Genomic DNA, 25,602 nt, shown 5'->3' with positions numbered 1-25,602 from the left:
CCACAAATTATTTCACAAAATATCCGTCTCTTTGGCTGCTAAACAGCCCCCTGTGTTTACTAGCTAGTCTGTGAGCCTTTGGGTTCCAGGCAGGTAGCGTACAGTGGGTTTATCTTACTGAAAACAGCTGCCTGCTGCAGCCAGAGACAAGGCTATAAAAGCAGTGACAGTGAACCCACTATGAAGCTCTGTAAAGCCGCGAGGAGCTGCAGATCTGGTTGATAATCCTTTGTAGGTTCATCACCACACATGGACCCTCTTACATTATTTTGATATTGTCATTGAAGATATTGTTATTATTGAACTATGCATTATAACCACTTTAAAAGTGCTCTTGAAGCAATATCAGTGGATTTTTTTTTTTTCTTTTTTTTTGGCCACTCAAGGGCCACGTAACAAGCTGCTAACACAGCACTGACACATTATCGCCTTGTAAAGTTGTTGTGGCTAACGCATTAGTGAATAGTTGACATTTATACATCGAGCAGACACAAAGCAACATGGGCATTCATCTGGATTCATGCTTGTGTCCACCTGGTCAATGTAATTTAAGTCCAGTATTCACTCTCCTTTCGCTCTGTTTTCCATGTAAATGCTCCACTAGTCATTAACCTTCGTGCCTGCTGTTTTGTGCAGGTCAGGTAGTGCACAGTGAGTTCATCATTGTTAAGAGCAGTGTGAGAGAACCAAATAATAATAGCTAAACAAAAAAAAAACCAAACAAAACAAACCGAAAAAAAAAACTATATTTAGCTAAGACTCTAAAATGCTCCGTAGAGCTTAGGGTAACTACAGAATAACAAATATATGTGGGTTTAGCGTCACTAGCAAATACTTTTAACGTTACACATAATTATTTGACCCAGTGTTAATATGAAAATAATGATCAGTGCAGCTTTAATTTACTGTACTGAATATCCAGTTTAACTGAGAGAGACATTTCATCCCATTTTGACAACTTACTACTTCACATTTTCTGCTCACCTTTATTTTGGGAGAAATACTGTTTTTTCTAGGCTTTTTTTAATAAAACAAAAATAAAAGTAAAACTTTTCAAAAACAACAAAAAAGTTTATTCAACACTTATGAGTGGGTTGAGAAGAAATAATAAAAATAAATGTCCCGGCATTGCATACATCATCATTCCACAGAAAATTTCTTCACAAGACTTCACGAGATTTTCCGAGGTGGTAATAAACTTTGACATTTAGAAAAAAAGGAATCAGGGCAGGGAACTGTGTGGGGGTGACAGGGGAAGGACGAAGTATGTTTTTCCCCAAAGACTTGGAGCTATGTGGTTCAGGTTCAGATTCAGGAAGTGAAAATTTAGATGGCTGCTGGTGTGTGTGTGTGTGTGTGTGTGTGTGTGTGTAGAGGAGACTCAGGGGATTCAGTGTGTGTGAGTGAGTGTGTGTACGATCTGATCAGTGCTGACAGGGAAATATGAGGGGCATGTGGATGTGGGTGGCTGGTGGCTGGGGGGTGAGCGAGACACATGAGGGAAGAGGAAAACGATGAGGAAATCAGACAGGATATGTGTCTAAAGTCTACACTTTTTTCCATGTGAAAACGTGAATTTTTGGCTCCAATTAAAAAACGACTGTGTTAGCTGCAGTAAAGTGCTGAGGAGAAACCAATGCGGTCCGTCCACAAAAACTACTTATAAACAAGAGTGGGAGTGCTGAAACCCACTGCTAGAAATACACGCTGTTTGTATTGTTGCAGGAAATATTACAGAAAGCAGCAGCAGCACCATATGAAAGAATGGAAAGAGTTTCGTTTCCAAAAAGAGATAAATGCTAACTGCTCTCCGAGGCTGAAGTAACGCTGCGCTAGATGCTCATGTTAGCACGCTACCACATGCTCACAATTAACACCTTGGTTTAACATGTAAACATGCTAACACTTGCTTATTAGCGCTAAAAAAAACCAAACAAAAGAACAGCTAAGGCTGCGACAGACCAACTGAGGTTTGACCTCTGTGTGGATACATGTTATATGTGTGCAATAAAGGCAATAAAGGCAATAATGTTTCACTAAAATGGCCTGTTAGCTATGTGACATTCAGTAACTGAGCGAGAAAGTTTACAGCCAAACTAGCATCTCTGTGAGGCTGTACGTAGGCGCAGCGATGCTAAATGCTAATGTCAGCATACTAACATGCTCACAATGACAATGCTAACATACGTGCTAACGTGGTGATGTTTATCATGTATAATGGTTACAATGTTTACCTTAGCTTAGCGTGTTAGCTGTCTAACCTTTGCTAGCAGTAAATACAGCTGAGGCTGTACTTTTATGTAATTTCATGACAATCTATCCAATACAGAGATATTTCACTCACTTTTACTTTTTCTTTCTTTCCTCTTATATTGCCACACCTTGATTTTGAAGAACTATATTATACAAAACAATGAAAATCATTTTTTAATACAAAATCTGTAAAACTCAATGTCAATTTTTACTCCCACTACAGCCTTGACTGTGTTAGGGCCTCCCCAAAACTATGATTTCATCATTTCCTCTCAATGCTATTAATGGCATGATCATTAACAATTATCAAAGATTAACATATAGGCAAGAAAGTGATGTTTGTGGTGTCATTAAACAAATAACGCTTAAAAATAAGTCAGAAAAGAAAGACATATATTTATAGCTGTACGCGTCTATAACTTGCACATACTTTTCAAAAGTAAAGCCAAGTATACTATACATAAAAATACCTTACAATCAAATTTCACCTTAGAAAAGAGCACAAATTCACATCCATGTTATTTAAAATGTTCCTCTTTGCCAGCTTCTAACTTGATATGCACATATGTAAAATGTATATAGTATATACAAGTATCTAAAAGGGCTTTCGACAATTTCACACAACAGCACACTGAATTGTAAAGAGCATAAAATCAGTATAAACAAGAACAGTTTGATTCATTAGATTTCACACACACTCGTATGACAACTCATGTAGGCTTTTATAGTGTCGAGATCTGACGCTTGCAGATGTGCTCTCAGCTTCTTGAGGCAACCGGTGATATAAAAGTGAAAGGTGCATGCACAGCTTTACTGTCAGTCTTATAAAGACAGTGTAAGCACAATTTATTACATGATACGAAGGCTAAGATGAACATCCAAGTATTTTTCTTTTTTATGAAGCCCTTTATCTACAGAACAGCTTCCATCACATCTGTTCTCCCGGCAGACATTCACTGAGGCCCTTTGTCCACTTTGGGTCTTGGTTGTAATCCAAAGCCTATGTTTTGCGCTCCAAAACAGCACCACTGTCCAGAGAAAATTTCCACAACAACTTCCACAAATGTCAGGTTTCTCTTTCAAATTAACGTCTTTGGGAAGAGGCTGTAGCAGGATGTGATGCCCTCAACTGCTTATGACTGTTATACCACGTAGAAAAAAAATCTCATCCATACAAAAACAAGTTCTGCTGTACTCAGATGAGTTTATGTACTTTTAAAAAGTTTCCAGCCCGGATCCGATGAGCGCTGAGCTTCAGTTGACCTTAAAGATGCTGAAGACGTGAGGCGAGGCGGAGGGACTGCCCACAGTGTGGAGTCTGAAGGACGAGCCCGTGATGGCCTGCAGCTTCGTGCCTCTATCCAGTCGCAGAAGGCCGGACACCTGGCAGGACTTCACAAAGTGGAAAGAGTGCGGCCCGGCGGAGGGTGTTGTCGCGTAACCCTCTATGCACTGCAGCTTCTGAGGCCTCTCGCCGTTGGTCACCACATCCAGCTTCACATACGGAGTCTGCTGCTCGTTGAACAACACCTGAGGAGACACAGAGAGGAGGAAGACAATCATCCCAAACTCGATCTCTGTGACACTGAGAGCGAAGTTATTAAGAGATTTCAGCTGTACCAAGGAGAATTTGTTTCTGTTCTAACACAAAACTCACCACAGTGTCGTGGGATTTGCAAGGCCTCGATATCAGAGTTTTTTCTTTTCCCTTTTTTCCTTTTTGGCCCGATTTTCTCCAGACTGTTGTCAACTTGACAAGACCAGTGTCTGGCTACACAAGATTACCCCTCCAAGAAACATGACACGCACCACTGCACAATGTTTTTATAAAGCTGCTTTGTCACAAGACTCTAGTTGATTCACTGGAGTTGCAAATATGACAGCGATGTCAGGTTTTTTCATCACTGCACCTCAGGAAGTACAGAAGACAAATTTAAGAACAAAGTCTTTCTTCCCTATTTTCTACAATTTGGTGGTTTCGTTTTGGTAGACATGTGAAAACTTTATCCTGGATCTGGGTACTGTCAAAACCTGTACCAAAGCCTCACTTTTTGATAACTATTGTAAAATGAGCAAAGCTATGACTTAATTTGGAAATTGTTCATCAAATGTGCTAAATTTTACTACTATTTAATGACTTCCAAATGGCATTATACAATAGACAGCAAGACAGCATTCATTGTTTGTTGGCGACTTGGGGGCAGCGGAACAAGCTGAGATGTTTGTCATTTATCCACCTTATAAAGTCGATGTGGCAAAGTTGTTAGCTTTTATTTAGAGTCAGTGTAAGTCTAATTCTCACTTCTCTTTTAGCTCTGTTTTTGGTCTCCACCAACTCCTCAGGGAAATATGAGGCTCCTATGCTGCTAAAAGCTCCATATTGTTTACTACTTAGTTGCTAACTTTGTTAGGCATTTGGTGCTGGGCAGGTCGTGTACAAAGTCTTTATCATCATTTCTTTCACTAAAAACAGCTCAACACAAAACTGATGAGAGCCGTGAGAGTGAACCAGACACCAAAACAATGAGCTGAAAGACCTTTAATGGTTTGTGAAGCTGGGACCTGCAGTCACGTGACTCTTCCTCATCATTTTGTCACTACAATGTACTCCCGTCACATTACACATAGTGATTTAAGTCATTGGTTTGGTTTGTGAAATCGGAAGAAAATAATTATGATGGTGTAGTTTGTAGTCCGACACTGTTCAAAAAACAATACAACTCCCAGCACAAGCTCACCTGACAGAACAGGAAGTAGACGCCCGCTTTCTCCACAGTGAAGGTGCCTTGCTCCTTGTTATAGCTCACCGCTTTACTCATATTCAGCGTCCTCTCTTCCCAGCCCTTTATTACACCACCTTCTCCCACTGACACACACACACACACACACACACACACACACATATATATCCAAGGTTATTAATCTCATAGAGGAGAGATCCACAGATTATCCTCCGTCCTTCATTTTTATGACTCTTACCTTGCTGAGAGGAGACTTTGGTGACTGGTGGAAAGTAAAAGAGACATTGAAAGAGAAAGAAAAGGGAAAGTCAATTAAGATTTTATGAGTGCAATCGTATAGGGGTATATGATTGAAACCACTTCAGCAGATGCTACATGAGACGGCTATAAGGGATCTGCCAAGCCACTTACTCTCAAAATGAGACGCCGCTTTCTTTCCATTTCCATTCCTCCCTCGAAGCGTCCCCCCTTCGGAAGGCAAAGAAAGACAGAATATGAGTTTGAATGGCAAAGAAAATAATGTCTGTGGTTTTTTGATAAAACAATCTTTCCCATCTGTATCTGTCTAATAACATGGTGTGTTAATTTGCGGCCATTTAGGTTCAACCTGGCTCCTTTTAACGTGGTTAGCAGATGGGCAAAGGATTTCCTTTCACGTGCTTCAATATATTTCCTCAAACTGTTATTTTCAGTCAGAAGCGTGTGCCTCTTTTATTTTTTATTTTTTTCCCCTGTCGGGACTAATCTTAGTGCCAGCTGGTCTAAGTCATGAAGAAAATACCGAATACAGAGAAGAGGAGAGAGATGGAGTGAGGGAGGGTGGAAAGCTGTGTGTGTGTGTGTGTGTGTGTGTGTGTGTGTGTGTGTGTGTGTGTGTGCGGAGGGGGGACAGAAAAAGACAAGATGGACAGAGGTAAAGTGAATGAGAAAGCATTAAATGTAGCCTGAGAGACAAAAGCTGAAGCACTCGAAGGCAAAATAAGAGAAATGAAGTGCCGGAAAAAGAGAGTCAAAAAGGTCTTTGGCTGCCCTGTGACCTAAAAGAGTTGATTGAGAACAGAGTGAAGCAACAGCTATTGGCCCCTGCTCGGATAAATACAATAAATAAAACACAACACTAGAAGGCCAGAGCCTGAGTGAAGAACGTCTGCTCTTATTACTCGCTTAAGGTTTATTTTAGCTTTTGCAATCTGGCCCACGGGGAGTGATTTCAAGCACAGATACAACTTGAATACTGTACGTATGAACTGTGAAACACATACTTTATGTTTCGACCGGGCCCCCGCCATCATACAGGAATATTAAGTCCCTGCTAAAATAACTCACAGGTGGGTGACCCTGTAGATTTAGGATTTGCTACGGGCGAGCGTAAAGCCCTAAGGCTAGCCAGATTTTCCTGACTTAAGCTGTCAGTCATCAGGAGAGAACATAACAGCAGTGTCCTGCTGAAACGCTGCACCGCGGTGGTCAACTTTCCATAAACTGGAAAAAGCTGTTTGCGCTTTTTTTTCTTTCTTTTTTTTTTTCTATTGATAGCCATGAATTTCTGAACGCTATTTAATGCGTTTTGGAGGACAAAATCAGATATCAGTTACCAAAGTAAAAAGCCAATACCTGCAGGATATCAGTATAGATATTTTGGCCAGACATGCTGTTCTCTAAAGGAATCCTTTTGTCAAATTTGGACATTCATGCCTCGACTGCAGTCCAGCACAAAAGAGTCTGGAGGGTTCACTCTTGGACAAAATGTGAACAATCAAGCCATCCCGTGACAGTGACGCAAGCAGAGGCTATAAATACAGCAATGATAGGTCATCAAATATCACCGCTTTCACAACAAATCATAGCTGTGTCAGTCGTGCGCTCAGGAGAGAGGGGGGGGGGGGGGGGGAAATCAATTTCATTGCCCAAAAGCGTGCAACAAGGCCTCGCTCCCGCGCCAGCTGGTTTTCTGGGCTCCGAGGCCGCTCTGGTCAGACCTGTAATTTCTGGAACAGTCATCCAGCTGCCTACTTTTTCCTGTGTCAACTTTTAGCAGCGGGTAGTGCCTGCGGGCCCGCTAGACCTGACCATAGTGGCATGTGGGCCAAGACTGGCCAGCATTTGTGTTAAATGTTCTTCCCAAAAAAACAAACAGAGCACAGTTGGTAAGCATATTGTGTCTGTGGTGATCTGGACGGCTAAAAAGCACAAAACTGCGATACACATCGGGGGTGTTGAAGTCAAGAAAATGCAGCTTGATTTGCAATACCGTCTCGCTTCACTCTCTGCCCCACCAGCAGCTCTCTCTTCTCCAGAATGAGCTGAACAATGGCCTTCCTCTGTGTGTTGACCTGTTGAAAGAGAGAGAGAGAAAAAAAAACCACACTATTAACAAATGTCCAATAAGTTTATTATGACTTTGTTCTGGCACAGATCCCACACGGCCTCTTCCAGCCAGCCAGCCACATAAACAGGCTCATCTTTTCCAGTATCCTGCCCCGGCTGCCATGCTAGCTTTAGAATAGGTCTACCACTTCCTCAGAGACTGGTTGCGACACCTAATGCATGTTTTTAGTGCTTTGCATTCCTCACATGTCTTTACTCCTCTTTTACCGAAAGACCTCAGTTTTGTCAAGCCAGCAAAGTTTTTAAATCCTTGGCTGGGGGCCCACTGAGTGACCAAAGGAGCCCTATATGAAGTAAGGAGAGAAGTGGCTCGGGGAGAGTGTGTTTTAAATTTACTGCTACTGTGGAAATGGAGGCAGCGAGTTGCTCCTCACTCTCCAGACGTTCACTCACTGGCTCTCGTCAGGAGCTGGCGAACGGTCAAATGGACAGAACGGGGCCCCTTGGGAAAGGCTCCAGCATCAACACTCCACGTGTCCAGTTTTGGGGGTGTTTGTATGTGTGTGTGTGTGTGTGTGTGTGCAGGTCTGTCAGCATGATACACAGCCAACCTGTCCCCCTGATCTCAAATCCAGTGCAACCTGGTTTTGTAAATAGTCTGAACTTGAAACCAGAAGAATTTCCATCAGCCCCTCTTGGCTGCTTTTAGAAATAATTTGCCTTGTGATGCAACCTCGTGCCGGAGTCTTAACATTTGCTGCAAGTGCAGGAGGTTTAAAAACTGCACTTTGCACAAGACTGCACGGGGCTTCAGACTGGTTTCTGCAGATTTGACTGGCACTGAAAGGGTACTTCCTCCTGACCTGTGCATGAGAAGAAGCTATGCATTGCTGCAGATGATTTACACTTGCCACACTCTATCATCCAGCCTGTTTCACGCCTCAAGCCTCGGTGCAGTCAGTTGGGTATGAAGCGCTTACATGCCAAATAGTTGAGGCTTTCCAGTAAATTGAGATAAAACTGGAGCACAACTGGCACCAGAGTAATTAAACATGGCGGGGGTGTGGGGGGGGGGGGGGGGGGGGTCGGGGGTTGGACACAAAAATAAGCAGCAACTCCGCAACTTGACTGCACTGTGTTACTGGTAAGCAATAAAAGTGCCAAGCAGAGAAACGGTGCAATAGATTAGAGTACGTGCACAGAGGAGGGGAGGGGGGAAGAAAGGGGTAAAGTGTGGACTTGCATTTTTCCACATTACCCCCCGCGAAGATTCCCGTAACCGCAGCCACACAAGAAGTTACATAACAAACACTTGATGGTCTGTAAAAGTTGGCGGCGAGTAAATATTATTGTTGATACAAACATGCATGCTTTTTACAGAGAGAGAAAGAGAGGGAAAGAGGGGGGGGGGGGGGGGGGGGGTGTTTTGAAGGCTTCATTGTTTTGTTTTGTTTTTTTTTTTAAAGTATAATACAAACCTGCTCCAATCGGTCCTGCAAGATCTTAAAGGACTGAGACAGGTCCCGCGTCTGCCGCCATGTCCACGCCGTAAACAGCGCGCTGCAGGCGGCCAGAGACAGAGCCACCAGGGCCAGAGAAGCCCAGACGACCCGCAGCTTGCGCACTCGCCTCCTCTGCAGAATCCGATGCATGTTGCTGCAGACTGCACTGCTACTCTCCGCCGCAGACCATCCGAAATCCGCACTTCAACTCCATTCCAGCTGAGCGTGAAATACCTCCAAATGCATTTCTGTCCAAATGTCCATTTTGGTTAGGGAAGACGCGCAAATGGACTGGCTGTAACTAAACACCCGCTGCGTTCAGACGCGGGGGGGGGGGGGGGGGGGGGAGATCTTTCTGTTTTAATTTGCGTTTAATCTGACAGATGAAGGGGGTTTTAAAGCGACAAAACATCCGTTCCTTCCTCCACACGGATCAAAGCCACCATCCTCCGAGTGTGCAGGCCGTCTCCAAACACAAGAAAACTGTGCAACTTGCGCACATCAACTGTTGCATCCTTCTCCTTGTGATTCGTTGACTCAGCTCTCTTGTCTTCCCTTTAACCAGCGTGCTGGGGGGTCACTCTATTAGAGAGACTGGCTGCTGAGCACACACAGGAGCGTGAATTTACACACACACACACGCGCGCACACACACACACAGACTTGGAGGTGAACTTTCCGTGCGTCCGGAGTGAGCTCTGATGTAGAGATACCAGCTGGCATCCGCGGTGTTAAAAAAAAAAAAAAAAAAAAACCCAACGAGGTGGGCACAAGCAAAAGAGTCGAGGCGCACCGGAGCTTCCTCTGCTTCTCAAATCACTTTCATCAAGCTGCATGCCGTGAAAATATGTGCCATTCACGCGTGTAACAGTCCCGCTTGTGGCCACACGGTGGCTGTAGTGTATAGCTGTGCTGCGCAGGGACGTGCTTGAATCCGCTGTACCATCAACAGGTGAGCCACACAGTGACTGGGACACTTCTCCATACACTCACAGCTCTCCAGTGAGGTAGGCTATTTAAAAAAAAAAAAAAAAAAAAAATCTAAGATAACATTGTTAACTTCTTTAGGAGCAGTGTGAGTCAAACCTCAAGCTCAAACAGGAAAAGCAATTAGCTGTGAGTGAGCTGTGAGCGTCTCTATGACACTCCAGGTCACAGGCTGCGCATCAGTGAGTTGTGATCAGTTCCAGTATGTTCCCCTTTTCAGCCCAGGAAGGTAAAAGTTTAAACTAGAGTTGAGCAAAATTTAGTAAAAAAGTCTTTAAATAAAAATACAAGAGCTGGAGCTGGAAGGTTTGGTCAAATCAGTCCACTACTACATTTACACCTCAAAAAAAGCAGCAGGATAAGCAGGTTAAAAAAAATATACATTATATATATTTTATGCATTTATACATATATTCTTAAAAATATATATTTTTACATTTATTTTACAATTTATGTACATTTTATTTTACAAGAACAGGAGTTTTCTCTTGATTCTTTATTGGGATTAAAGGTACAGTTGATGTTGGTGCTCCCCCTAGAGGTCAAATCTAAATAAACTAATTACTCCTGGTAAATGATTATTAACTGATTGTGGATAAATTCACTCAGACTGAAGAACAACACAGGTTTATGTTCACACATCACTTTATTTGACTGCAGTCTGACAGGTTTTATTCCTCTGAACAGTGTCAACTACTGAACAGTCAAGTCAACATTAAAACACACTCTTGGTTTCCAAGAATGAACTGGCGACGACACGAAGCCTAAAATACTTTTATGAAACCAACATTCGAATTTCATGCAGGTTCTAGGCTAAACCTAATATGGCTTTTGGTATTTTCTTAAGCATCAGGATTTCTGGCAGCGCAAATGACACTTAAAACTCTAAAAGCTACTTTTTGTGGCCACTTGGGTGAAATAATGGCATCGAACATGTCACTGATGTCATGTGAAAACCCAATGAATCCATTTTTCCTGCTCTTAACTTCAGCTGAGGGATGTCGTGCTCCTGTGTGGGTGGAGGGAGTTTATTTGATCCCATGAAGGCCTTTAAAAAAAACAAAAAAAAAAACAAAAAAAACTCAGTGCATAAAATCAGAAATGCACCGGGCTCCTGGAACATCAGCATTTCTGGATTCACACAGTTTTCAGTGACCATCTTCATTTTGAACCATTTCAGAGCCAGATAAGACACATTAACATGTTAAAACCTACGCCTCACAAATGACTGCATGTCACATTTGAATATATATATGACATGTATGGTTCACAGGGTAACACACACGTAGCCGCTTCCTGACAACTAAATAGCACCAAAGTTGAGGCAATGAACCCAACACATCAACATGGTTGTTTAGTCTACTCACACTGGCTGTTACACTGCGTCGTAACACACCCTGCACACTGAAACCCCGAATGGACTTTTAAAAGCCTTTTATCGTCTTGCGAATGCAAAGTTGCTCTTTAAAGTTGTTTTGATTTATGGCAAAGACCTCAGTGGGCTTGACAGGAATCATGGTTGAACTCTTTGATTTGATTTTGAAACAGTCTGAGGAATCCATGTTGGAAACGGAGCTACAAGTTGTATAATTTGTAGCTCTGGGTCTGGTGTTCTGATGGGAAGTCGCAGACAAGGGAGGATATAAATATCTCTTCATGTTCCCTTGGACTCTGTATTGATTTTTTGGGTCATGCACTCTGTAATAGCGCTGATGACAATGCATTAAATGGACTTTTCCACATGGATGAATTCTGGAGGTTTTGCACACTGAGGCAAACATACATGGTTATTTTACAATGCAATGTCCCAGAAGTGGAAAAAAAAACAATTGCACATTCTTCACTCAATTACTCTGTAAACAAAGTATGAAAAGAAATGCAAACTGCACAGGAGGGTCAGTGGTTCTTGCTTGTTTAGATTGAGAGAAAAACAAACTAAAAATAAATCATAACTCAGACTGTTTTCATTAAATGGCTGGAAATGATACAAAAGCCCTCTTATTTAAAATGAGACTGGATATAAAACAGAAGTGCAGACCAGAGTTGTGCCACTTTCATTTTAGCTGGACAGGTTCAAAGACACAGACTGAGCACGGTCCAAGGTTTTCTCTTATTTTTCAAATTCCACCAGATGGATCGTTTTTGTTCGATTCTAAGCTTCATCCATTTTCTTTGAAACCAGCCCCAAGAGTTTGCTGTTTGGCAGCAGGGAAGAGGGTTTCAGACTGAGTCCAACTGATTCCTTTAGTGCACAGTTTCATTACGAGAACCCTCTACAGTATGTACATAGCTTAAAAAGGAAGAAAACAGTGCAAATACCAACATTGTGCTTCACATACAGCTTTACAGTGCTCCTCATCTGGAGGACGAGGGGAGAGGTGACCGACTCTTTGGTTGCTGTTGTCATAGTCAATCATAAATTTAAAGGGATGGAAACCCAAATCTCACCTCATCTTTTTTTTCAACAGTCGTACAAAGAAACACACGCCACTGTTTTTGCGATGCATAAGGTTTTTCTGGATCTTTGCGCTAAAAAAAACTTCAGAGTGGTTAAGACTTCCTCTAAAAATCCCCACAAATATGACCCCCCACCAGACACATACACACCTGTTACACCTGTCGTATGATGCCTCGTCATTGTTTCACATTTTAGGCCGAGAGGTAAGGTTATCAGATCCATTTAACACCAAAATCAAAGGTCATAACATCTCACAAGGAAAACACAAACATGGATTTCAGTGCCTTGATTATGTTACATGTATGTATTTAAATGTATTGCAAAGGCCCCATTCCAATACTTACAACTACATCTTCACTATTTCAATAATAAGCTAATCAACTGTTTGCTAAATCCCTCCTCCAAACAGCGATTGTCCAATCACAGCTTAGCAATCGTTGCTGGGCGCAGCAGGCCTGTCAAGCTCTGGATTTCCCCATATGCTTAAGTGGCGAATTACCCCGCGGGGGAGTATTACTTTGATTTTTGGAGTGAGTATCTCAGCAGCATCAGCTGGAAGAAACACTGATATATATTATGTAGTAGATTTATTTACTCATTAATCCAAGATGCTGGAATGCCTTTCTGGATCGTTCCAGCCAACTTTAGTCCTTTTAACTCGACAGAGTCAGGGAGTTAGGATTGGCAAATTAGCTAATGTTAACTAAATACAGCTGATAAAAGCTGCAATTGTTGTAATTTCAGCCACCAAAATCTGCAGTTGTTGGCTAGAAATGAGAAGCCCGCCTTTGTTTCCTTCTGTGTGAAATAAAAGACTCATTGTTCAAAAAAATAACTCAGATTTCAGGGGTTAATTCTGCCACTGTTACCACTGTACAAAGCACATGTGCTGTGCTGGACTATGGCAGCTTCGCTAAAATAGCAACAGTAACTAAGGGGGGATGGAGCTTATCAAACAGTTCATTATTTTAATAATTTCTTTTCTCAGGAAACCTGTATGATGATTGTGATTGTCAAGTTTTGGAATGGGGCTACTGAGTGGCGCTCTATCCCTGCACTGTGTGGGTTGACCTCATGGTTGTCAGAAGGTCATGAGCCCAGTCGGTTGGTTATGGTTGGGCGAGGTGCTCCAGCGCCTCTCCCTCACAGCGCATGCAGTGGTAGCCCAATTTAGCTGTGACATCATAGCAGCCCTGGCTGAGGTAAAAGTCCAGAGAAGATTTGTTCCAGTCCAGAACGGTGAAATTGAGCTGGTTGCAGCCGGCAGCCATGCCCAGCTTCAGGACAGCAGAGTTAAATGAAAAGACAGATATGAGCATTGCTGTTCTGACATTAGGAATGATAATTTTCAATGTGCAAGCTCCAGGACATATTATGCATTATTTTCCCTTTTTAGCAATGCAAATGAAGAACTTTGTTTGTATAAAAAGAGAAAAGGCCCAAGGTTTAATGTCTGCAGAACATTTCCATTTCGTAACTGTCACAAATAAACAGTTGATGGTTTATTTACCTGTGCTACCTTGCTCATCAGTGCTTTGCCAATGCCCTTCCCTGAAAAACAGATATCACGTTATTACAGACTCTACAGATATGCTTTATTGACTTATTTTCTCCAGGACATGATTACAAATTGTATTCACAACATTAACAATGACACGTCTGTTTTTGAGTCTGTGTGCTGTACCTCTGAACTCTGGCATCACGTACAAGTCCTCCATATAAACGGCTCTCCCCGACCATGAGCTGTAGGAGTAGAAGTAAAGTGCATAGCCAATCTTCGTATGGCCTGAAAGCAAACAGTTGAAAAAAATCAATGGACCAAGAAAATGGAAGATGTCAACTAGAATATTTGTCTTTCTCTATCTTTAATAACTACAGCATGTTTTTTTTTTTTTTTATCATGTCCTCATAACTGCATATTATTCTCCTATCTTTCATTTTCTGTTTGTAATTTTATGAATTGAACTATGACTTGCAGATGTGATGTTACACAATCAGTCCTGATTTATTATCCAGTGTTTTGCTATAATGGTCAAACGTGTCCGCACAGAGATTTAATGGGCACAGATCTTTAAAAACGCAGCCTGGCTGGTTGGGACAAATTACAGATTTGGGTGTGAGGCAACATCTGAGCAAACAATGCAGCCGGTATTGACTAAAGGTGGATTATCACTTTCATTTCAACTTCTCCAGATGGATGTAAGTTCAATATTCACTTTCTTTTTAGCTGTGTAACTCTAATACCAACTCCCGAGGGGGAAAAAAATGGCTTTTTAGTTGTTAAATGTGCCACCACGTTAGCTAATTGCTTTGTTGTCTGCACTTGCTTTATCTTTAGTTTTTGTTTTGTTGAAAACAGCAGCTGGATACTGCTGGAAACAACACTGATAAGAGCGGTGAGAGTGCATCAAAACATTAAAGGCGCTGGTTGTAAAATGAAAACAGTGAGCTTAAAGACGCTAAAACACTCCCCTTTTACATTCCACATGGTCATTTGACATATTGTAAATATAAAATTATTGATAAGTGCAGCTTTAATGGTATCTATCTAACAATATCCTGTATTGTATGTATGTTATCTAATAATGCTGGCTAATCAGGGGATTCAGTACGTTCTTGTTGGTCATGTTGCTATAAACTTTTTTATTTTTCCTCTACTGAGTGTGGTTATTAGGCCGGTTTCCACAAGCTAATCTGTATCCTGCCGCACAAATAAAAGTGCTTGCTTATCTGAGTCACGGGTGATCCAGCCATTGTAAGGCAATGTTGTGAGTCAAACATATACAGATAGCCACTCCTCAGTACAGAGTCAGATATCTGAGGCCAGCGGACTGTGGACAGGGGTGACTTTATGGAAAAAGGCCTGTGTCATGGAAGAAAAAGGCCCAGCTGGGCAGCAGAGCGTACGTTAATGTCTCATTGCTGTATTCTGGGGAAAAGCAGTGTGTTAGCCTTGTTATGTAAGTGGTGTGTAAGGCGAGAGGCCACATCAGCAGTATAATGTTACATTAGGTGACAAAGAACCTCTATAAATGGGCTGATAAACCTGCTCTGAAGCCTCTGTTGCACAATTCCCCATTTATATATGGGTCATATAACTTCTAATCAATATTTCTATAAATCTGTACTGACAATATTTTTCGTAATTTCTATCTAATTCTCCTGACTTTCTTTTGAGTATGACTACAATGTGAATAGGATTGATTGTAGCGATGAACCCACAGAGAACTGTCAACTGAATCTGCAGTTCTTCTCAGCTCTATCGAGCGTTTTAGTGTCTCTCAGCTCATTGTTTTGGTTTTATGGCCTGGAAAATTACTGTTGCCAGACACAGGCAGCTGATTTCAGCAAAAAAAAAAAAGCTCTGATAAACTCCTGACATGCCCAGCACTTAACAGCAGACAAAGTTAACCATTAACAAGTGAACATAGCTGAACCTAAATATGACCCATGAGACCCAAATAAAGCTACAGGAGGAGTGAATATTGGAGTTGAATTCCTCAGGTGGCCAGAAAAACAACTCAAAATGAATGCTAATGTCGCTCTGTGTCTGCTGGAAAGTGTCACAAGCAACCAATGGCTAACAAGTTTGCATATCAGCTTCATGAGGTGACAATTGTGTCAGTGTCGTCAAGTTAATGCAGGTTTAAATTCAGCATAGTGTGTACACCTGTCTACATCAAAGCCAGAGTGGCCCTAGAGGATGAACATTAAGACAGACGCCTCCGCTAAATCAATATGCAGCAACAAGAGCTTTATGAGTGCTGAAAATCTCAGAGATAATGAAGTAAAATTGACTTTTGGACTCAGTGCAATTGATCGGCTTTTAAGATACCCCTGAAAAAGCTGTCTGGAGATTTTTATGGCCTTTTTGGGACCCAGATGTTTCCCAGTAGCTAGCCATTTTTTTGTTGTTTTGGTGAGGCTGGAACAGTGTGCCAGAAACCATTCTGTAAGTCATACTGGCATACAAACATCACTTTTGGTCGAACCATTTCTGTAAAAAGTACAAGAATATTCCAAGTTTCTCTACTCTTGGTTTCTTAATTACAAACCTTTCGATACAAAAGCAAAAAATGAATGTTTTTTCTTCTTTGCTGTAGTACATAGTTATTCTGGTGGACTTCGGGTTAAGGAATCTGGTTAGGAGAAAATGAAATAACAGTATTTAAATCTAGTTTAAACAGTTTAAATCTATAAATAATGTCAGCTTGATTTATAATTTAACTACATATTTCACTTTAAGCACTGAAAAGGACGTAAACATCAGTGACTGACATTTGGCGAAAAGGCCTAATCTGAAAGCTTTTGTCTAAAACCTTGATTTGAAAGAACAGAAATTAAAGGGTTAATCCACACTGAATTGCTCAGTGCTGCAAAAACGCAGCTGCACTGCAATTGGTAGGGGGACACATCGAAGCATGTTGCACATGAGGTCACAACAGGTGCTTTTCTTTTGAGAGGTGATGCAAACACCTCCGGTTACATCACTGATCAGAGAGTGTCTCAGAAAGAAGGAGGATTATTCTTTATTCTTTATTTCTTTTGTTTCTGAGTTCTGTAATCCCGTTCGTTTGTATGAAAATATATTCTGTATGCTCACAGATATTCACAGCCGCTTGCTAGTTTCGGACATTTGCTAAGTGTTGTAAGGAAACAGTGTTACCGATGGTTCCTCCTCACCGTCTTTGGTTTTGTGCTGCTCTGGCACCTCAGCAATGATCCCGTGGAAGAACGGGTTCTTGGAGAAACCGTCCTGCTCCAAGTCTGCGTACAAAAGAGACACCTATAATTAATAGCCTGGTTATAGATGGCCTGAAATTAAGGTCGGTGGCCTCTTTTCGGCGGCCCCAGGCTGGAGCTCAATTTGAGCACATTGAGATAATATCTTAAAACTGACACATTATTTAGGCCAATCAAGTATTTTTCCGACAGAAATCACTATTTTTTTCATCAAAATTTTCATTCATGGAGAGGGCTTTGGAATTGCATTTGCACCTCCAGGGTTAATAAAATTGTAAGTTTAACTTCTTAAGAATTTCTTCTATGTTTTCTGAACAAAAACTATGGAACAGATACACATATGCAAGTAAAATATTTTAGTTCTGTTAAGTTTAGAACAAGTTGTTGATTTTTTCAGGAATTAACTTGAAAGACCTTCACCAATTGGAGGAATATAAAATCCAAAATAATTTTTAAAAAGTAATTAGAGCACTTTCTTTTTTAAAGGAAGTGGAGTCGTGTCATTTCCTGTCACAGAAAAACAACATAACAATAGTTACTACTGCAAAATTTTAAAAAAAACAATGTCACCACAAGATCCATTTAGTAGCTTTTGATTGTATCATGCTCTCAATTCAGTGCCATGGGATTGGTGGTGTTGGACAAAAAGTGTATTAGCCTACTGAACGTTCATTGTTTACACTGGAAATCTGACCACAAGGTCCATTTAGTGGCTGCTCTTCCCCAAATGCTGTTTCCAAGGTCAAGGATTGATTTCCCATCTGTCAGGCCTCCATTTAAGTTCACCTTTGTTTTTAAGAAGCTCAAATACATTTTAATGGGAGATCAATGCCCATTTAACTCCTCATACAGTGCCCTACCTCTTTGCGTGATTTTCAAATGGTCTGCCACTTTTTCATATTCAGCCAGTTCCTGCGGGGGGGGGGAGGGGGAAAAAAAATGACATCAGTTGTCACCATTCATTTCTATTCCTGACATATTCAAATTCCATAACCAGCCTTAAACAGGCGAGTTAGTGCCAGTCTGCGTCCCAAACGCGCAGGGACACATGGCACTTCCGGCAGCTGTGCACACATCAGATTCGGTACCGACGCATCTCATAACATCACAATAATCTACTAACAGCAACGCCGTCTATACGAGGCGATCTGCTGACGGAAGCATGTGAGTCACGGCTGCCAAGTGTCTTCCGTGTTATGCACAGCTGCACACATGTGTCCCCTGACCGTGATCATCCGCGCAATGTCCTTGCAGTCCTCCACGTTGGCGGCGCGGATAGAGAAGTCCATGTCGGCTCGGGGTGGTGGTGAGGTGGTGCTCACGGCGCTGTGGTGCTCCGCTCTGATACCGTCCACGGATATAAATAGGACTCGTAAGACCCGGTGTTCCTGTAGCCCGGCGCGACACAGCCTCCCCAAGAACGGACTGGAAACTGTGGTGAGAGCGCCCTCCTGCAGGAAGGAGGTGACCGGGGGAATCAGCTCCCCATGTGGCCTGAAAGGTGCATTAAAGGATTATAAAACATCCTCCATTAAGGGTTTGTGAATTACAACTGATGGTGCAATTGATGGATCACAAATCATTCACCCACCCATTACAAGATCTCTTTGGCTGGTGTTTATTCTCCACGAACTGGGGGCCCAGACTGATCTTCTAGTGGGCTCCAGTGGCAAAAATGAGCCACTGCCACTACTGACTCCCCATTGTTTAAACTCCTCAACATGTTCCTTTTAGCTGATGCTACATTTAAGATTTGTTACATAAATGTGTTGTTTCTCAGACTAAATCTCACACAAATAGAAAACACCTCCGATCTGATTTGACTGGGTTCATGTGTGGCGGTGGCTCATTCATAATTTGCTCACATATTTACAGGGACGACACTGAAGCCTCTTGAAGCATACAGCAAGTGCTAGATCTGCGCAAGGAGATCAGATGAAGACATGTAGAGTAGCTGCCAGTTAGGCCTGTTAGGCAGAGGAGGAGTTCTGGGAAGAGATGAGTCTTCAAGGGATTTCTAGATTCAGAGAGAGGCATGCTAGCGACCTCTGGCTCAAATTTATTCCGGATCATATGTGTCATCTGTTAATTTGTTTATGCGTCTCGTTGCTTTCAAGTAGTACACACTGCAGATGTCACCAAACACAAATTAATTGAAGAACATGCACCCTCGAAGTCTAAAATCAACTGAAATAACAAAGATTATTACAACCAGATTTTGACACAGAATCCCTCCACATCGCGGGGCCTCGTGCAGTCATATTCACAAACAAATCTGCAGTTAATCACATTACAGTGCGCTACCTGTCACACAGTAGACCTGGAGCCTTCAAGGGCCCCGAGAGTCTTGGCCTACAGGGCAACTCCCTGCTTTCTTTTCCTTTATTAATTGACTCACCGACATTTATATTTGCGAATGTCCCACAAACTTTGGTTAATGTCTCATTAGAGAGTGAGGCAGCCAGGCATCCTTTTATTAATTACATAATTATATGGTTTGGTTTATTAGAAGTGAGTGTCTGTGTTCGCAGCTGCAGACTCGGTGGCTTATTTGGTTCAGACGTGCTACTGCGGCTCTTCTTCAGAAAAGCACGTGGTCATGCATGAGGCAGCTGTTAGGCATCTACAGGGATTTTTCACAATGACTTTATTTATATAACACTTTTCTAAACTCTGTTACAAAGGGTTGGACGGACAGAGTAAACAGAAATGCTGAAATAATGAAAACAATGACGGGCATACAAAAATAAAAACCAAACAGGATTAAAAAAATGTAGTTAGACATATTTGCTGAAGGCTTAAAGCATTAATAAATATCCTGAAATGCTCTGTTGACGCTCTCTTCACACAGGGCCTCTGTCAGGATAAAGTTACCCTTGACTTGATACTTTGGTTGACGAGTCCATAGGTTATTACAGGAATTATTGGTCAGAACAGGTCTATGAAATGGTCTGTGGGATGTTCATGATCCCCGGAGGATCAATCCAGATGTTATGCTGACCCCTGGATCGTCCTCCATGGGGCTGTAATCAGCCCACAGTTTCTTTTTGTACATATATCAAAATCTTTATCACGACATTCACTGAGCACATTTGAGCCTCCAAGAGGACGATCCTTTTCCATTCCTCTAGCAATATAAGCAAAAATGTCAACAGAAAACAAGTTGTGATTTTGGTTGGCAAAATATCACAAGCAGATTCATGCCTGTACAAATAGCCCCTTTTGATTGAAATGATCCTCACTGCCTGCATTTTCCAAATATGATCAGTATGTTGTGAGCTCATCCACCTTTTTTTGTGGGGTGTAATAACCACTGGAGCCTCTAGGGGGAGCCTTAACAAAGTTTTAGACCTTGGTCTTGTTAAATGTGAGCTGTTTGAAGTGAGGCTGATCGGCCTCCTGTAGATCAGTTTATGGGTGTCTGTGGGATCATTATGGAAAATGTGCACTTCCTGCACAGCTGAGGGTTAAATACTATGTTCTGATTAGTTTAGTCAAGCATTTCTAGTAAATACAAAATATAATTTAGCTAAACAAGATTAATTTCTTCATAATTTCAGACTGCATGCAGACACACTGAGCTGGCAGATAGGCTGCCTGGTTGTGACAAAATGTATCTAACACTGTGTTTTTATTATTATTTCTAAACAAAATCTGAGAATTACTTGTATTAATAATGGAGCTGACATAGACCTCTGTGTGTGTGTGTGTGTGTGTGTGTTTGTGTGTGTGTGGACGCTTGTTTCATCATACTGCGGGAGATTTCCGCAGTTTTACATTCAGAAATCGTTAAAACTAAAGATGGCAGAATTTCACAGAAGGTGTCAGATACCAAAGAAGTTATATTTAGTTCTAATAATCCGCGATGACGCACACTGTGGACATGGCATCAAACTGTGAAGTTCACCACCAGAAATGAGTATGATCTCATGAATTTACACTCTTTCACACAGGAATAACGGCAAGTCCCCAACAGCTGGAGCGCCAAGTTAGAGGAACTGAAAACGCCTTGAAAAGAGAAATAATGACCTCAAGAATGAATGAATGAATCATCCAGAACTATCTGTAAATACATATATATCTGAACTGAGTTTATATAAAGACTTTAGACTGATTAAGTTAATAGAATAATTTAATGTTATAAGTAATTAAGAGATTATTCATCTTGTAAAATGAATTTCCCTGATTGAAGTGTCCAGTTTTAGAGATTCATTTGCTCATAAAGTTAGGTCCTATCAAAATACCTTATATTTTACCTCACTCTCTGATACCAGCTGCTAAACTATGTTCTTCAGCAGGCACGTCTATAAACCAGGACCCCACCCACAGCCTGAGGGCAAAGGTACCATACATGACGCCTTGGAGAAAGGATCTAACCATATTATCCACAGTGGTGGAAGTAACTAAACACATTATCTATACTTCTGAGGTACCCGCACTATATTGTGCTATTTCCTGCCTCTACACATTTCAGAAGAAAATTTGAGAGCTTTGGTTGTTACTTTGCTTTCAGATACAAATCATATCATCTACAAATAAAATAATGATGCAACCAAGCCTTATGTAAAGTAGTTACAATAAGCTCCACTGTGATCATACAACACTAAAAACAGTTTACATGATGAAGGATCTATAGTTCTAACTGATCTTAAACTAGGCCATTCTGCATAATGAGCACTTTTACCTTTGACACCTTGACTGCATTTTGCTGATAATACATTTGTATTCAAGTAAAAGGAATTAGTATTTTTGCATTGTGGTATTGCTCATTTCACTTAAGTATAAGATATGACTACTTCCTCCATTGAGTATTACTATGGAACATTGTTCATATAAGCATAACGATGCTTAATTATTCCTACCTCTTGCATATTAAAGTTTAGTTTTGGCTTATTGGGTGAATAAATAAGAAACATGCAATGCCTAAATATAACATATATACCTTCATCTGATAAAACATCTGTGTTAACGGTTAAAAATAGGAATAACAAACCAGAATCCAGCAGAAATGTTTGTATTATTTTAAGGCATAAATGTATTTATGAACTGCCTCATGACTTTTTATCTTACCTCTGACTTAAGAAGAAAAGTTTAATGAATTCTGAATTTAACTTAACTTTAACTTATGTTATATTACTAATCATTAATTAGAATGATTATAATACTTTTATCTATGTAGTGTAATTTATGCAGTGAATGCAGCTCAGAGTTACCTTTCAAGAAAAACAGAAAAAAGACAATGTTGAATTATGAATACTGGAGTAACTTTTTCTTAAAATATCGCTTAAAAACAGGACTAGCACCATTCTACCTCAGAAACCTTAATATTTTTAACAGTGTTCATAAACTATTTTTTGATTGTCCATATAAGCTCTTGACAAAACTACAAATTTGAGTTCATCTTTTCTGCGCGATCCTTCGGTTAAACAGCGGTGTAATGATCCTCTGTGAAACCAGACGACACAAAAACTACAGCTGGTTAAGTCATGTGCGAAGTCTGGTTTGAATAATAATTGATGAATGAATCAGCAGTCAAATATCTGAGAGAGAGGGTCACTGTCAGATCTCACATGAAGGTTTTTAACCCACAGTCTGCTGGATGTGGCTCTAACATGCTCATAACCTCAGTGACATTAGTGATTTGTGTTGATTCTATACACAAGTCACAGTAGAAATAGAAGAGTGTGTTTGCTTGAGGCTAAAAATAATTTTTGTGAGAGATTTGTCACAGTACATGGCATTCTGCAGAGTAGAGGGTGGGGAGGAAATGAGCAGGGAAAGGGGGATTTTGCTGGGCAGCTTTCTCCTGGAAAAAAAAAAAAAGTATGTTCGTCTATGTGGCTATTAATAGCTCCAGCAAGACGGTGTGGTTCTTTAAGGCTGACTAACGGCTCCTTTCATACGACGCAAGCAGAAAAACCAGAGCACTGCCATCGTTTTCATCAGAGGCCTCTACGGCTCTGCTGATGACGTGCGCGAGACACCCCTGACAGTTTTTACAGACGCACTTGAGGACTCACAGGCAACTAGAGGCAGAGACATTGTAGACAAAATTAGTCAGTGGGTTGTGAGTAAGAAAGAGCGGGGCCTCTCACTGGACTACTCACAGCTGACAAATGCTACAACAACCCTGAGAAAACGATGGCCGGTATGCGAGTAAAGCACAATGATCAGAGTTTTTGATGTCATCATTTAAAAGTAATAAAGTAAGTCATAGCTGTTTGACGTTGAATTATTGCATCAATGATGATGTGTCCAAGTGCACCATAGGGTGCATCTAGTTCTGTTGTTCTGTCTATTCCTGTATTCGCTTTTCATCCTGAGAGTGAGATGAGAATTTGAATACCACTCTAATTGGTCCTTTTGAGACGAAGGTGGAGCTAGCAGCGGGTTAGCTTAGCTCAACATAAAGACTGGACCTTCCTGTCACCTTGGGACAGAGCTAGGCCAGCTGTTTCCCTCTGCTTCCAGCCTTTATGCTAAGCTAAGCTAACTCTCTCCTGGGCTGTAGCTTCACACTCACTGTACTGATATGAAAGTTGCAGCTTATTGATGTTCCCATCTAAATTTAACCCATTAAGTGATGACTATCATTGATGATTATCATGGTTGCAGGAGAGTTCATCTTCTTTTGAACAAACATCATCAATACACAACATAGGAACAAGAACAGCTCATTAGTTCATTAATATGTTCAAAATTACAAATTAATAAGGTACATTATGAATCCGGTTTATTTTTTCTCAAAGCTGAAATTGATGAACATCATTTCATAACTGATCCACTAAAAAAAATATCTTCTCTCCTCCAGTGCGATATACTTAAACAGAATCATTGATTTTCCACACATTTTTGATAAAAGGTCATTTCCAGAAGTTGTGTAATTTCAGACTTTCAACACATGTGAGGCAGAGCTGCTGGTGCCTGTCTACGTCAGTCACATGTGTGATCATGGTTCGTTCTAATCTTACACAATTTAGCTTTAGACCCATGAGGCCAGATTTGAACTGAACAACAACATGTTTAAGACAAATTGAAGAAATTTGTTCAACTTTATGTTTCTTTATTACATCACACTGACCTTATTTATTTTTAAGTTATTCATGGGTTTTCAAGTTGCATGTGTTAAGCAATTAATAAATGATACTTAAATCCTGTTTTATATCTGCTTTACATTTGAGGGTGAAGGACAGGAAAACTACAGGCTCCACTGTTTCTTACCTGAAAATACCTGTAGAAATGCACTCTGGGATATTAATTTTTTTATACCAACTGCTTAAAAGTGGAAAAGTTGCTTTTAGTATGGACATCATACAAGAGAAGGTAATCTTTTAACAGCAATAAAATTTGTAAGCACTTAAAGAGTAAAGCCAAGGTTGTGTCACTTTTATGAAGCACTCATGAATAGAGCACTTTATTACATAACACTGACATTATTCACACCTCTAAATAAATAAAAAAAAGATGGTATCCTGCGCCAACTTCAGAAGATCAGATTGGAAAAAGCTTTACAGCCAAGTTCTTTCAGCGTCATTAACAATGCTGTTGGGCTCTAACAGAGAGGTAAACATTTAGACCTGGGTTTTTTAAAGCTGGTTTAACATGTTTCCGTGGTCTGCTTTATGATCTGGTCTTCATGATCTTAAAAATCCACAAGTCCAGAAAAACAAGCCAAGTCATTTAGCATTTTGGATCCAAGAGAAAGAAAAAGATTCTGCCCCAAAGCTCATTCCATACATAATCAATACAATCTTGTGCTGTGGAAGACGCAGGTTCATGCTCACAAATCACGATCCAGCTGCCATTTGTCTCAGCTTAAGCAGCAGGAAAAAGATAGCTTGGCTCTGTCCGAAAGAGTCTCTCTGCCAAGAAATAATCTCACACACAACCCACCATTTTTTCAATTCCTTTTTTGTAGGAATTAAACAAACCAAAGCTTTATGGGTGCTGCTAGGCCAGAGTCTGGCTGTTTCCCCCTGTTTCAAGCCTCTGTGCTAAGCTAGGCTAACCATCTCCTGGCTCCAGCTTCACATTTGACCGTCAGCCATGAGAGTGGTATCAATATTCTGATCTAACCCTCAGCCAGAAGGTGATTAAGCATATTCCCCGAAATGTTTACGCTTTGCACTTTTTTGGACTGTAACATGAATCTGTAGTTCGAATCCATGAGTCTGACCTGGATTACTTTTGCTTTTGTCAAGCTATTGTTTCCCTGAGTGTTTGAGACAGTTCTTCCAGTAGATTCGGGACAATCACGAGTAACGGCAACTCCTTCAGGCCTGTACAGGAAGCCACCTCCTCTTCCTGTTTAGTCTAGATTCTGATTGGTCCCTGAGCTCAAGAGCATTTCCACAACAAAGCAATCAACACCACATTTATCAATGTCTAAAGAGCTACAAGTGACTAAAAAAAGGCAGTGGAAGGGACTGAAATACAGTCAAAACAAAAGAGGAATCACTGCTGAAATTTCCCTCCCTCCACCATACAGTTTCTATAAATCCCATTTTTGGACATTATTTTCCTTTCAGAATAAGTGCCCTCCATAATTAGGAATAGCTCTACCACATTAGTGTGTTTCTACACATGAATA

General features: G+C 41.0%; 2 protein-coding genes across 2 annotated transcripts; both read right to left on the bottom strand.

The window, feature by feature from the left end:
• Window positions 1–1,050: 1,050 nt before the first annotated feature.
• tnfsf12 (TNF superfamily member 12) lies at window positions 1,051–9,625 on the bottom strand. Its single transcript, XM_071459492.1, has 6 exons — window positions 8,801–9,625; window positions 7,246–7,327; window positions 5,406–5,462; window positions 5,233–5,256; window positions 4,992–5,119; window positions 1,051–3,783 (listed from the first exon to the last, which is right to left on the bottom strand). Exons 1-6 carry the CDS (start codon window positions 8,972–8,974, stop codon window positions 3,508–3,510), a joined length of 741 nt encoding a protein of 246 aa, XP_071315593.1. The 5' UTR covers window positions 8,975–9,625; the 3' UTR covers window positions 1,051–3,507.
• An 813-nt stretch (window positions 9,626–10,438) lies between these two features.
• On the bottom strand, window positions 10,439–18,446 carry sat2a.1 (spermidine/spermine N1-acetyltransferase family member 2a, tandem duplicate 1). Its single transcript, XM_071459494.1, has 6 exons — window positions 18,239–18,446; window positions 17,873–17,924; window positions 16,953–17,036; window positions 13,954–14,055; window positions 13,780–13,820; window positions 10,439–13,546 (listed from the first exon to the last, which is right to left on the bottom strand). Exons 1-6 carry the CDS (start codon window positions 18,299–18,301, stop codon window positions 13,379–13,381), a joined length of 510 nt encoding a protein of 169 aa, XP_071315595.1. The 5' UTR covers window positions 18,302–18,446; the 3' UTR covers window positions 10,439–13,378.
• Window positions 18,447–25,602: the final 7,156 nt, after the last annotated feature.

Source organism: Trachinotus anak, unplaced genomic scaffold, assembly GCF_046630095.1.
Source record: "Trachinotus anak isolate AG129_WGS33_773 ecotype Australia unplaced genomic scaffold, CSIRO_AGI_Tana_v1 ptg000023l, whole genome shotgun sequence".
Classification (NCBI taxonomy): domain Eukaryota; kingdom Metazoa; phylum Chordata; class Actinopteri; order Carangiformes; family Carangidae; genus Trachinotus; species Trachinotus anak.
The sequence above is the reverse complement of the archived record's forward strand: the minus strand, read 5'-3'. Positions and strand labels throughout refer to the sequence as shown.